The sequence below is a fragment of the Emydura macquarii genome, unplaced genomic scaffold (genome assembly GCF_026122565.2).
Source record: "Emydura macquarii macquarii isolate MOO-44397 ecotype Brisbane River unplaced genomic scaffold, CSIRO-AGI_Emac_v2 contig_2768, whole genome shotgun sequence".
Classification (NCBI taxonomy): domain Eukaryota; kingdom Metazoa; phylum Chordata; order Testudines; family Chelidae; genus Emydura; species Emydura macquarii.
Window position 1 is genome coordinate 10,835,731 of NW_027132905.1, and position 13,152 is coordinate 10,848,882.

General features: G+C 42.4%; 1 protein-coding gene across 4 annotated transcripts in view; it reads right to left on the reverse strand.

The window, feature by feature from the left end:
- Positions 1-13,152, reverse strand: part of FNIP1 (folliculin interacting protein 1) — an 82,898-nt gene that overhangs the window by 40,734 nt on the left and 29,012 nt on the right. For all 4 annotated transcript variants that reach the window (XM_067566528.1, XM_067566526.1, XM_067566527.1 and 1 more), the window contains exon 2: positions 8,751-8,877. In XM_067566528.1, the coding sequence (XP_067422629.1) occupies positions 8,751-8,877 (127 nt within the window). The remainder of the gene's footprint in view (positions 1-8,750; positions 8,878-13,152) is intronic.

Sequence of the window (13,152 nt, forward strand, 5' to 3'; positions counted from 1 at the left end):
CACAAAGGGCCAGAAACCGTAGCTCTGAGAGGTGTGAATTGCCTCATGCATCTCAATTGGACATCAACTCCAAGATCATGCTTTGGGGGTCCTGCCAACACCACGCCAGCAGGGGGCACTGTGCGTGTGTCAACTAGCAGGAGAAGAGCACAGTGGGCCAACCCATTCACCCAAGCAAATACGGGCCAGCTGCCAGGATAAGTAATAGGCCTCCTGACACTCCCACTCCCTCCACTGGCCTTGTGCAGGGAAAAGATGATCCCCTGCTGCTCCTGAGGGCTTGGGGGGATGCAGAGGGAGAAAGGAGCACCATTCTTCTGCCACTCCCTCCCTGAGCGGGGAAGAGGGGCCACTGCCACTCTCCATGGGGTGTGGGACTCTGTGTGTCATGCTGTGTGTAGGCCACCAATTTGCCTTAATCTGGCCCCAAGTGTAGGCAGGGCTCGGACACTAACTGACGATTTCCCATCACGTTGCTTACACTAGTGTTTACACTGTTGCTACCACTAGTGAAGCTGCTCCAGTGGAAAAGGTTAAGGAAAAATATACAGACAAACCAGTGAGTCTGTGACAGAGCTGGGAACAGAGCCCCATTCTCCTGACTCCTAGCCTTGTGCTTTAGCCACTAGCACAAGCTCCCATTATGACACACTAAGCCTTATGGGGAGCATGCTGAACTAATGCAACGTGTAGATTTGCTAAGGGCTCGTATTTTTGGCTTGCACCTACTACACAATGGCTGGAACATGTGAACAATAATCATATGACTTTAGTAGGAACTCGTGAACCAGAATTGCATTTTATCTCTGACACAAACAACAATGTCCTGGGCTAGGCTAGGCATCATGTGATAAAAACCACACTGAATCCACAGGGTTACAGCAGCTTTTGCAGGCAAACCACATTTCAGATTTACATTTTCCATCAGATGTCGCAAGTTCCCTTAAGAAGATGTGCAAAAACTAGGCTCACTTCAGGTTATAAGCATATTAAATACATTTATTTAACAAGGACAAAATTCTGTGCATTAAAAGCAAGCATTCTACAAAACCTAGTCATTTCTTTCCATTAGCAATTAATATTTTCAGCATAGTAGCTTTTCCAAGATCCAATGTTGAACAAGACATCTTGAGATTATAGTTTCCTAATTTAAATCCGAGAGGGGAACAGACATTTGATCTTTACAGTGGAATTCAATGAACCAAGGAACCTGTGAAGTAAAAGAGGTCAGATGTTCAAGATCTTTTAGATACCATCTGTCAGCAGCTTACCAGTAGCAAATCATCTGTAAAACACAGAACACTGACAAATTTGGGACATGCAATTTTAGAATCCAGCATGTGGTTTAAGTGTAACCTGTTGGACTATGAGATCAAATATCTGCAATGCTCCTCCTTTCTGTAGTTACTGAATTTGAATGTCAATGAAATATTAGATGCTACAAATTGTCAGATATTATGCAACAAAGGAATAGGCCAACTGGTGTTCCAGGATAATATTCCAAGAATTTTCAAATCATGTTTCCCAAAATAAAGAGGTAATTATAGTATTTAATAAGCTGCACAAACAAAAGTTTCAAACCTATTCTCTTTCTTCTCAGATGTATACAGTTGCAGTTAATTGAGTCTCTAGGTAAAATGCTGCTGGCAACCCTCTGCCATGAAGTTGCCAGACAGGGTAGCTGTGGAAGGGGCTCTTTGCATCCTCTGGCCAAAGCTGTTGCAGACAGACTCAGCTGCAAGTGGATTTGCACTGAAGACCACTCTGAAGCAGCTCTCACCCCGCTGGCCTTGCTTCTGGACTTCTACCATTTACATCTGCAGCGGGCTCTTTCCTCAGTCATCTTCCTCAACCTGCACCAGCAATGCCTGGTCCTACTAGCCTCTTGAGGTTTTACAATAGACTGGCATTGGGTCCATAAACTCTTCACCATATGGGCAAGGCACTTCTGCTTCTTCCCTTAGGGCCACGAATTACACAGAATAAGATTAAAATAAATAAATCTTTAAAGTTATGGGAAGCCAGAATCAATGGGATGAATCCTCTGCAAAAACACATGGGTAGGTCAGGATAAATATGTATGAGAGTGGGGGTTTTCCTGTATGGGTAGCGGATTCTGGTCTTTGAGCTATTGATCCCCACTTGGATAAACTGCCTCACCAAGCCCCAAAGGTGAATTGCAACAGAACTGAGGTCTCCATTAACGGAGCTCAGACTGGACTACACAGAAGAGCTAGCATTTACAACACCTCAGAAGTGACAGAGCAACTGGGAGAGGGGCACGTAACCAAACTGAGGCTGGTCTTGGAGCAAGCTGCATTCTGACTGACTAGAGAGACCTGAAATAAAGTAGAGAGAAAAGTCTGTGAAACAAAACAGGGAGAAGGCTCTGGAAGGCTGCATGACTCTCAGCAACTGCAGGAATGACAAGTTTCCTGAGGCAGGAGATGGAAGTACCAAAAACAAAGAGTAGGGTAAAGAAAGCCTATTTGAAGGGAACCTAGGGTATTGGAGCCAAGAAGTGTGACAGGGTGGGTGTGTATAAAACAGAGAGAGAACATTCATCATGCATTTTACTCTTTTGTACCTGTCTGCCATTGCAGGTGGTCAGATAACACCGTGATGGGGATGATGTAAGAACCCAACTACCAAAAAGAATACTAAGCTGCCATAGCCTGAGAACTATCCATCCAATATTCAGGATACTCTAATCCTCAGAACCAAAGGGACCATCACGCTGATGAAAAATTAATCTAGAGAAATTAACTCCTCATGGTCTATGATTATGGACATCAATTTGAATTGTAATGGCTGCTATGAAAATATTTGTGTATCCGCTTAGACTATAAGATTGTTGCACATTTTTTTCAATTGTCAATAAACGCAGGTTTTGTTATTTTTAAAGTGAATGTAGCACTCCTGAAAAGTGTCAGCTTTGTTTCCAGCACTGTTTAACTCCTGCAAGTATTCACAGGACGGGTAGGAGCACCAAAACATCCATCCCTCTGCTACCCCATCAATATGCCTCTAGTTCTGAGAGAAGAGAATACTGAGGGTTGAGAAGTTAGGATTCAGTCTCTGTGCTGTTTGAGCAGACAGATGCCAACTGTAACAGGAGTCTCTTGCTCCCTGAAAACTTGTCCATGAGGAAGCAGCTTGAGACCATCGTCTCAATTTCACGGGTCACCTAAAGGCAATCAGCTCAATATTCTGTTACTAATCCCTTGAGCAATTTAGTGCCCAACACTTAGTCTATGGTTAAGCACAATATAATGTGTGGGTAATCCTGGCTTGTTTAAAATTATGTGCCATTTTTATGCTTTTTAAACAAGTGTAACGGTTGCAGCCAAAGAGTCCAAATTAGGAGATCACATATTGCTGTAGCATTTGGCTACAGAACATTCAGTATTACGGCACCAGAACATTCAGTGGCCTATTCAGCATGGTGAAAATGAAACTCGGCTGCTCCCAAACCCTCTTCCTATTGCAAGCCCTGTAAATAGCTCTGAGACAGATATTGCAACCCTACGCAATATCTTTGGGGACCAGTGAATTTAAATTTATGAATGGTTTATGTATGAATGTGTTCTACTGTATGAGGAAGGGTGACCACTGCTCTTCCAGGAACTAAAAACAGTGGAGGAGTGATTAAGGCACATCACTGAAACTGTAAATAACCCCAGAGAGGTTCCACCCAAGGAATGGTTTGCATATATTTGTTTCAACTGGGTTTCCTAGAGACCAAGGGACAAAGAGGAAACTTGGGCTAAATAAAGACTGAGTGTTCCTTTAGATTCAGCAAACAGACAGGACCATTGGTCCTAGGAGGACCCAAACGCCGGAGGGAGGGGTTGGAAGGGCATTGGTCTACAATGTTCACCTGCTGCTAAATCTCCCCTTCCGCCCACAGCCACTGGACCATGTCGCTTCCCTCTTCAAGTTCTTTCTCTGCTTCCCATTTACCTTCTGTGTCAAGCTCACTTCTGAATCCACATTCAGGATTCTGCTTAGTTTGGCTCCTGCTTAAACCTCTGCCTTTGTCCATTCTGACTCTTCCTCCTTCTCCTGTTCCCTCTATTATCAGTCTTTAAGCTTCTTGACTCCAGATCTCCATGCAGGTTTCCCCTTATGCTTACAAAATTCTCCCACTTCTCGTGTGCCAATCAGCGACCATCTTCAGTCAAATCCCTTTTCAAAAATGCCCTTCACACACTAACCTTTGAGCTAGAAATCACAAAAGGAAAACACAAAGCAAAACCAAAACTAACAAGAAGTATGAGCAAAAACAAAACACATGCAATCTGCTCTCTGGGGAAGACATTGATGCAGGATTTGCGTTTTAGTGATTACTTTGATCTCCTCCCCCACCTCCATTTTGTGACATCATTTGTATTGTGTCCTCATCCAATTTGATTGTAAGCTGTGTGGGGCAGGCACCTTGCACTGCTAGTTGTTTTTACACACCATACACATTCACTAAGTTATATAATGAATTAACAACAACAAAGTAGAGTACATAACTGTGTGGTCCCTGCAAATGGCCAATGTGAATGCAGCATCAAGGTTGAGAAGTCAAGCATTCAACTCAAACATCAGAAAATGCAAAGCAAAGGCTGCGAACTCAGCACTGGCTCTGCCTTCTGGTGCCTATAACCTTAAAATAGGGGTGAAAAATATGTCTTTCCATTTCATATTTGCATCCAAATTCAAACTAGGTCTGATGTTAATTTTTCAAGGATTTCTAAGGAACACCCTTCCTTCTCACACCATTATGAACAAGCCTCCTAGTTGTATGAGACGCAAACACTGAAATCTCTATGAAGGCACGTAGATCAAACTCACAAAGCTGCCAGTCAGGAGTATTGTGACTGATTTCCAACGCCTGACTGACTGACAACATCTGAAAGATGTAGGAGTTGTGCATGGCTATTTGGTTCAGGCATTGGTAATGTCTGCTCTTTTCACCCTCCTCTGCCCTCATGTACTCACTATGCAAATGATTCCTGTTCTGATACATCTCCTCATGATCTGATGTCACAATGTTGAAAAGTGCAGTCACTTTTTCCTGAGATAGTGGGAAAACCAAAGTAGCAGAAGCCTTGTCTAACTGTCTGCTGCTGCTCATGGGGAAAGAGAATGATCACCAATACATTCCAGCACGGTGTCTAAGAATTGCGTAAGGCCCCTGGATACAGAAGGCTGACTAATCAGTACAATATAAAGTTGGGAATGAACCTGTTGTGCCTCGTACCAAAAAAGGCACAGGATACACAAAAGGAAATCACTTTCCTCTGTCCTACACGCCAAGAGCCCAGCGACCATAGCTGTCTAACGTGGATCTCACAGCTCAGTGACAATGCTTGGCATGCTGCTCAGCCAACATTCTCAGTTTGTGCAGCCTGCAGTCCCTCTTGCCACACAGCCCCTTCTCAGCCTTACCAAAGAAGTTTAACCCAGGATGTGTCTACAAAAAAAAGCCCACAACAGCGAGTCCCAGAGCCTGAGTCAACTGACTGGGACTTGTGCAGCAGGACTAAAAATTGCAGTGTAGACATTCGGGCTCTGAGACTCTCCTCCTTCGCCAGGCTCCATCCAGCCTGAGCCTGAACATCTACACTGCTATTTTTAGCTCCACGGTGCAAGCCCCACGAATCTTAGTCAGTTGATCCGGGCTCTGAGACCCATGGCCACAGATCTTTTTTTTGGTGTGTAGACATACTCAATAAGACCCAGGAAAAGTAACAACTCTCCTTCAAGCTGAACTACAGGCAGTTTTCACAATGGCCATCCACTGTACTATGATATCAAAGTAGTAAAACAGACATGCTCATTCGTTAGGGAGAGTTTCTATTTGATCCTTTCTTTGTCTTTCCATTGTTTCTATCAACAGTTTTAATTTTCTCTCTGCCTTTTATTTTTAAATCCTGTAAAGCCAAGGAAGAACGACAGATTTTTGCATTGTGCTGTGATAGCAGACTGTTATGCAGACCTCAGAATTACAATGATGGCAAAGTCACAATCTCTGCAATAAATAAATTCCTCATTCAAGTGCAAATTTAAACGTATAACATTTCCCCCTCCCCCCCAATCAGGTCATTTAACATAGCAGCAATCATATAGTACCTCAGATGGACGGTTATCACCCATTCACCTCCAATCTAACTCGGTTGTGAGTGTTCCAAAAATCTCATTTCCTTGGCTTTTTGAATTAGGCAAACAGGTAAATTAATTATTTAAGAATTTCATAAGATATTCTTTCTGATAGACAAACATTTCCCACACACACAAATAATGTTGTTAGTATGTTCAGTAATGTTAGACTAGATTTCCCCCCCCCGAAGAAAGATACTGATTTGCTGGACAATTTAAGAACATTAGGATCGTCTTTAAAATTCCTCACGATCCAAAAATTAAAGCTAAGCATTCCTCCAACTGGATGATTTACACCAAATTCTCCCTCTTGGAACGTGTGCCTCTCTGGAAAAGAAGCCAAGAGGTGTGCCTTAAATTTCATAACTGTATCATTCCCTTTTTATAGGATTTAAGCTGACTGAGCTGCATTCACCCCTGGGTTCATCAGATGCAATATTAAGATATGTAGGGGATTACACAGACAAAAAACAGCTGACTATAATCTCAGATTGCTGCAAGCCCACTATTCTTAAATTATCATTGTCTGCTATGAGTTAGTTGCATTACCCTTTTCTCACATAGCAGTGAGTCAAAGATAGAAAATTTGTACACAGTTAGCTATATATTAAAAAGGGACATTCTATGATAATATATTGCTTTAGGGTGGGATTTTCAAAAATCATTCAATAATATAGCTTAACTCAGTTGTCTTGATTAGAAGCAGTTGGGCCAGCGCTGAGTGCTTTTGTAAATCTTCCCTTAGTGTATTTGCAAATGCACAGAGGTATGAATCACATTAGGAAATCCAGGAAAAAAACAGAGGAGATTGTCTTTCGAGAGGCAATTAACAGATCCTTTCATGGTGGAGAGTGCCCCATCCCATACACATGTTTTACTGCAAAAGGGGAAGAGTGCCTGGGAATGTGCTTAGAGCCAAGATCTAACTTTATATATGCAGAGAGAATCTTCATTAAAGTCATAATAAATGGGGAAGGAAAAAACCCCTAACACAATTCCTCGAAAATGTCCAATATGGACTAATAACTGTTCAAGTCTGTATTGAACCAGCAACAAGCTGAGTTAAAGATTGTTGTGTACATTTTTACCTGCAAAATGTGATAACTCTTGAAAGGTTTTGCTGAAGACTGCATGAGATGACAGCATCGGAATCATTTCATTAAAGTGAGACAGAAAGCCGAGGAATGTGGCAAGAACTGTGTCATCATAAATTCCCTTTCAAAGACCAAGAATGTGACCAACAATAAAATAAATGAAGTCACTAGTGTCTAGCACCGGACATTCCAAATTTGCAGCATCAGAACAATTTTCTTTCTCCATCCTTACCTGTTAAGACAATGGCATAAAAAGAAGAGATTGTGGTGGTGCGATTTCAGATGCATTGTCACCCAGTGAAACACATCTATTTTAATGGAACTCTGTAGCTACCAAGCTGTCATGCTGAACTATGCATCAGTAATATAACTATGTATCAGCAAAATTCTTTCAAGTCTAAACTATTTTGGTGGCAAAGGTAAATAGAAGGCTATTTACTTTTGGACTAATAAAACTGCACTAACAAATTAGATTTTAAAAGCAAAATAACATTTAAATAGGTCTGTTTTGCAGTGGAACTTGCTACTGTTACTGTAATTAAGCTTGTGTTAAGTACATAACACCTAAATTCCTAGGAAGAATGAGGAAATCCAGGTCTTGAACTGTGCATATAAAATTGATATATTCAGCTATGAAGGGTTATGAAAGTTCATGGGCAAAGCCACACAAATTACTTCCCAGAGTTAAAAGTGAGGTATTTGTAGGAAGCAGGCAATCAGAACCTGGAGGAGAAGCAGCAGGGATTCCATAGCCAGGACCATCTTTGAGTCTGAAGTGAAGACGGGTTTTGTGGTAATGTGCTATGCTGCCCCACTTATAAAACTTAGCTGTATGTGCGAGCCTAATGCAAAACTAACCACGACCACCAGTTTGCTCTCAGATAATGACTTCCATTTCGAGAACTTAATGTGCTTTGCAGGTATTTTAAATTTTACAAATGGAGAAAATGAGGTTGAGAGAGAAGAAGTGACTTGCACAAGATCACGCAGATAGTCTGAGGCACTACTGGCCTACAACTCAGCTTTCCTATGCTTACCCCCAAAAACATCCTCCTTCATCCTGCTATGGCAATTACACTGCAAATTCACAGATCAATAAACAGCCGTTCATTCTGCTGACAAAAGGAAAAACCAAAAAGCTAAAGTTTTCAAGTGACCCGCTGCCAAAGAGCTGGCACAATAGTTAGCAGAAGAAATTTTCTACTGCCTTATTGTCACAGCATTTCACCACACTGGGCATTGCTCAGGTCAAAGAACGGAGGACATCTCTTTGAAAGAAATAAAGGTTACAAAGTCCAAGAAAAAAAGATCACGGTTGGAAGGAATCACTGAAGCTCTAATACTCTGCAACACAGTCTTTATTTAAAAATAGCATAATGTGCGTTTTTATGTTTGAAATGTGAAACGCATAAATACAAGGCATTTTACTTATTCATCTTGTGCTATTTTTAAAAGATACACAATATCCTTTAATCAAGTTTCAATAAAATGATTAGCAATGCTCACCGACACTGATACCTCCTCGGTTTTTCTTTTAGAGCTGGAGTCAAATAAGACATTTCGTCCTCTTCTTTCACAGTCCTGATACACAATCAGACGGATCTGACTCGGGTCAAACTCCGGCAAAGGCCAGCTGGAATGGAAAACAAAAGGACAGAAGAGTCAATTACCACAATGAGTTATTCCATCGCTCCTTCACAATTTGTATATGCCTGACTTTATTAAAAAATAAAATCCAATACATAAAATGGCAATGCATTAAACACTTTGACCCTGTGTCAAGCATCATGCCCGTGTAGATAAGGGGCCCAATCACACACTGGTGCAAATGAGTGTAACTCCCTGATATTAGTATTTATCTTAGTATCTAGGGTTGCCAACTCTCTCGGTTTTATTGCGAGTCTGGTGATTTTTAGTGTTTTTCTTAAAGCCCCAGCTGCTGGAATCAAGAAACTGCATCAGAATCTTGGCTTTCATTAAAAACAAGAAACAAAGGTAGTAATTTTCTCTCTCTCTCATGACTGCAGAGAAAAGCTTGAAGGGAGTGCACCCTTCAGTAACCAGAAGGCAAATAAAGAAAGCCCAACATTTATTTATATATATTGTTTAACTCTCATGATTTTTAATGTTTGGGGTTGGCAAAGCTGAGTATCCATCAGCACCTAGCTGTACAACCGAAAAGAAATACACAGATAAAACCACCCACCCTCCTCTTCTATAAGCATTGTGAAATGACACTTACAATGTTAAAACACATGCCATGATTAGGTTGGTGTTCTTATTATAGATAAGTCCAAACCAAAACCCTAGATTAGAATCACTCCAAACTCCAGGGGAGTGTACATTTGGATTGGCTTGGGCCCATCTCCAATTATTATAATTGCTGCATTCAGACACAGAGAAAAATCATAATTCAGGCCATCATCACAGACATCATAAGATCTTGTGTTAATAGACTGGGCCTTTACAGAGATTGTGCTTTCTGGTCCCCTGAAGACACATTTATCCCTAGCAACTCCTCCTGCCGCCTGGTGAGACCCTGCAACCCATCTGCATTCAGAATGACCAATGACTTACATTAGCGGGGGCTCTGCAAATGGATAGCTTGCAGGGGTCAGGCTGAAAGGACACTTTTTACTTCACTACAGATGGCCTTGCTTTTATGGCTGCATCATAAACTGAATGTTATTTATATTTTAACATTTTTAGCATGTGGAGTTAAGCTTGCTGTGCAGTATAAACAGAGAGGGAGCCCATGTACTGTGACTCCGCAACCCAAATAAAAAAAGAAACTAGACTGGAGTAACTAAAAATATTAGGAATCTGTAAAAGAAAATTCATAAGTGTTACTGCTAAATTAGTCTCAGCCTGGTTTAAGCGGCAATAAATACAGTTCTCTGGGTCTCTTAGGACAGGAAGTCCATTTCCTAATCAGCTTAGCCCCACAATTTAGCAATAGAGGAGAAAAAGAGAAGCTGTAGAGAGGATACTACACAACAAACAGTAAGAGAAAAGAAAATACAAGAGAAAACTTGAGCAATTTACAACTGAAATAAGAGGTTTGAGTGTAAGAAACTGGTCTTATCTTGGTGTATGCACATCAGGCTAATTACCCTCAATGAAAGCTTCATACCTCAAAAGGAGACCGGACTGCTAAACAACTGATTTCTGTACAAAAAAGTACTACTCCTTGTTAGGGGGGCTATTAAAATGGAACAACAGAGTCGGATGACAGCGTTTGCAAGCAATGCTGGTCCTCTGCCCTTCTCCTACATCTCCTACCGGCAGGCCCAATCCTCTGCCTACTCAGATCAACAGGAATTTTGCCACTTATGTCAATGGCAGCAGATTCTGGTCCAGTCATACTCCAGGCTCTGCAGCACTGAACAAGTTCTGACTGATAGTCAGCATGAGAATCCATTCAAGATCTGGTGATGCCCTCTCCCACGAAGCACAGCAAGTGTCATTTATTGTGAAACACAAACACACAGCTATTGGTTGGGACTGCAGCCGAAGAGGGTTATTTAATTCAGGGGCTCTCAATTTCTTTCTCAGTCCCCCCCAACATGCTATAAAAACTCCAGGGCCCAGTGGAGGGGGGGACTCCTGGCTTCAGCCACAGTGAGGAGGGGAGAAGGGGCTCTGGACTTCATCCACTGGGAGGGGGGTGGGCTTGTGGGTTCAGTTGCAGCAGGGCAAGGAGGCTCGGGGCTTCAAGTTCATGGCTTCAACTCTGCAGGGGCGCCAGAGCTTGGGACTCCGGGATCCAGTCCCGCAGCTCCATTAGTGGTTTCAGCCCTGTGAGGGGGCCAGACTTCAGCTGAGGGGCTCCATGACCTCCTGAAACCCCGTAAAAGGCCATGGACCCCTGGTTGGGAACTGCTGATTGAACAGAGATAGACACAAGCTGAGATAGACCTCCCCTCCCCCAACATTTGAGGATGTCTGAGTGCAGGGGGTTGGCTTGAGCCAATCTCTAGTTACTGAGGCTAGGCCAGGACACAGCCTCACACCCCCAGCACCAGTGAGAGCCACATGGCTGGAGCATCTCCTACCCTTAGGTAAAAGGGGGTGGAAAGTTTAGAAGCCATTCTCATGAGCTATGCCACAGACACTATTATAAACAAGTCATCATAATAATCCATTGCTTGCAAAAGCATTATTTTCACTTGCCTCACTCCTGCAGTGCATTTGAATTTGCTTCTCTCAAATAAAAGCATGACTTCTATTAGTTAGTACTTCTGACAGTCAACTTTGAAATCGCTCCATTATCCAGGCAAAGGAGGGCAGGAACCGTTCCAGATGTTTAGGAAAGTCTGCTTATAAAAAGCTCCAAGAGCAGATTACACTAAGAGGAAAGTAAACTAAATATAAAACCCTTGAGGCATTCTGCAACGTATTTGATCAAGACAACCAGAGCCTGTTTACTTCTCCGTTTTGGCACAAGTCATTTTAACTCTCTTGATACAAGCGCTGTAAATCATATTCATGATAGTCCCAGTTAAGCATTATCTGTGTTACATAATATAGCTCTAACACACACAGCTTTAGCCTTGCAAAATATTTTTTGGCGGTACTGAAGTACTCCCTGAATCAGAAGAAACTGAACAGTACTAGCAGACGGTTCAATAGGACAGACAGTAAACAGAGGCAGGCCGGCACCTCAAAATCACACCTGTCCATTCAGCAAGTAGGGTATGTCTACACTGCAATTAGACACCTGCGTTGGCCCATGCCAATTCACTTGGGATCGTGGGGCTTGCGCTAGAGGACTGTTTAATTGCAGTGTAGATGTATGGGTTCGAGGTGAAGCCCGGGCTCTAAGACCCTGCGAGGTGAGAGGGTCCCAGAGCTCAGTCTGCCACCAGAGCTGAACGTCTATACAGCAATTAAACAGCCCCACAGCCCGAGTCAGCTGGCACAGCTGAGTGTCTAATTGCAGTGTAGACATACACTTCGACACGCATTATAGCAGGAAACAGGATACACAGAGCTGTTGTGCTCTCCTGTTTAGCAGATGTAAAGTATTGTAAGGCTGACATCTAAAAAGAGCATCCAGAAAAAATGTGCAAACTACTGTCTGCAATATGCAGTGCGCACTCCCAAAATAAATACTGCAGGGCAATACTCAGGGACAGATCGTCACCGCTGGGAAACAACAACTGACATTGCTAAGGATCTGGGTCTCTGTATTCCCAAAATGTGGGGGATTCTCTTCATTGCAGAGAAAGAGGAAGAGGATGATCCAGTGGTTAGGGCACTAGTCTGAGACTTGGGGTTCAAGTCCCTGCTGTGCCACAGACTTCCTGTGTAATCTTGGGCAAGTCACTTAGTCGCTGTGCCTGAGTTCCCCATCTGTAAAATGGGTATAAGGGTACTTCTCTACCTCATAGAGGAGTTGAGAGAATAAAGACAGTGAAGCACTGAGATACTACTGAAATGGGGGCTACCTAAGATACAGGGCCCAAGGAAGGCTGCCAAAACCATTTAGCTCTTGAGCTGAGGCTCAAAGGATGCAAAAGGAGTGCCTTGTATAATGCCCCGCTATTGCTGACAATTTCACCTTTGTTGCATAACAGCTTTTGGAGAAATTATGGTAATATGCAGAGAACACTTTTTCCTTGGGGGTAGAGAGAGTGAGAGGAAAGATTAATGGAAAAATACATTCCCTTGGCTAAAATCATTCTGTGCTTCCCTGGCTAGTCAAGGTATTTGAGTCACAGTTCATATTAAGGGTTCACTTTATAAATAGAGGATAAATGATTAATAGATGTTTAATAAATGGTTACTCAATTCTTATACGCTTATAAAGTCTAATGGGTTGCTTATAACATCTGTAATCACCTACTGATGTGATTACACCAATGTATAGCTATTCATGAAACATGCTTAAAATATCTATTAATCA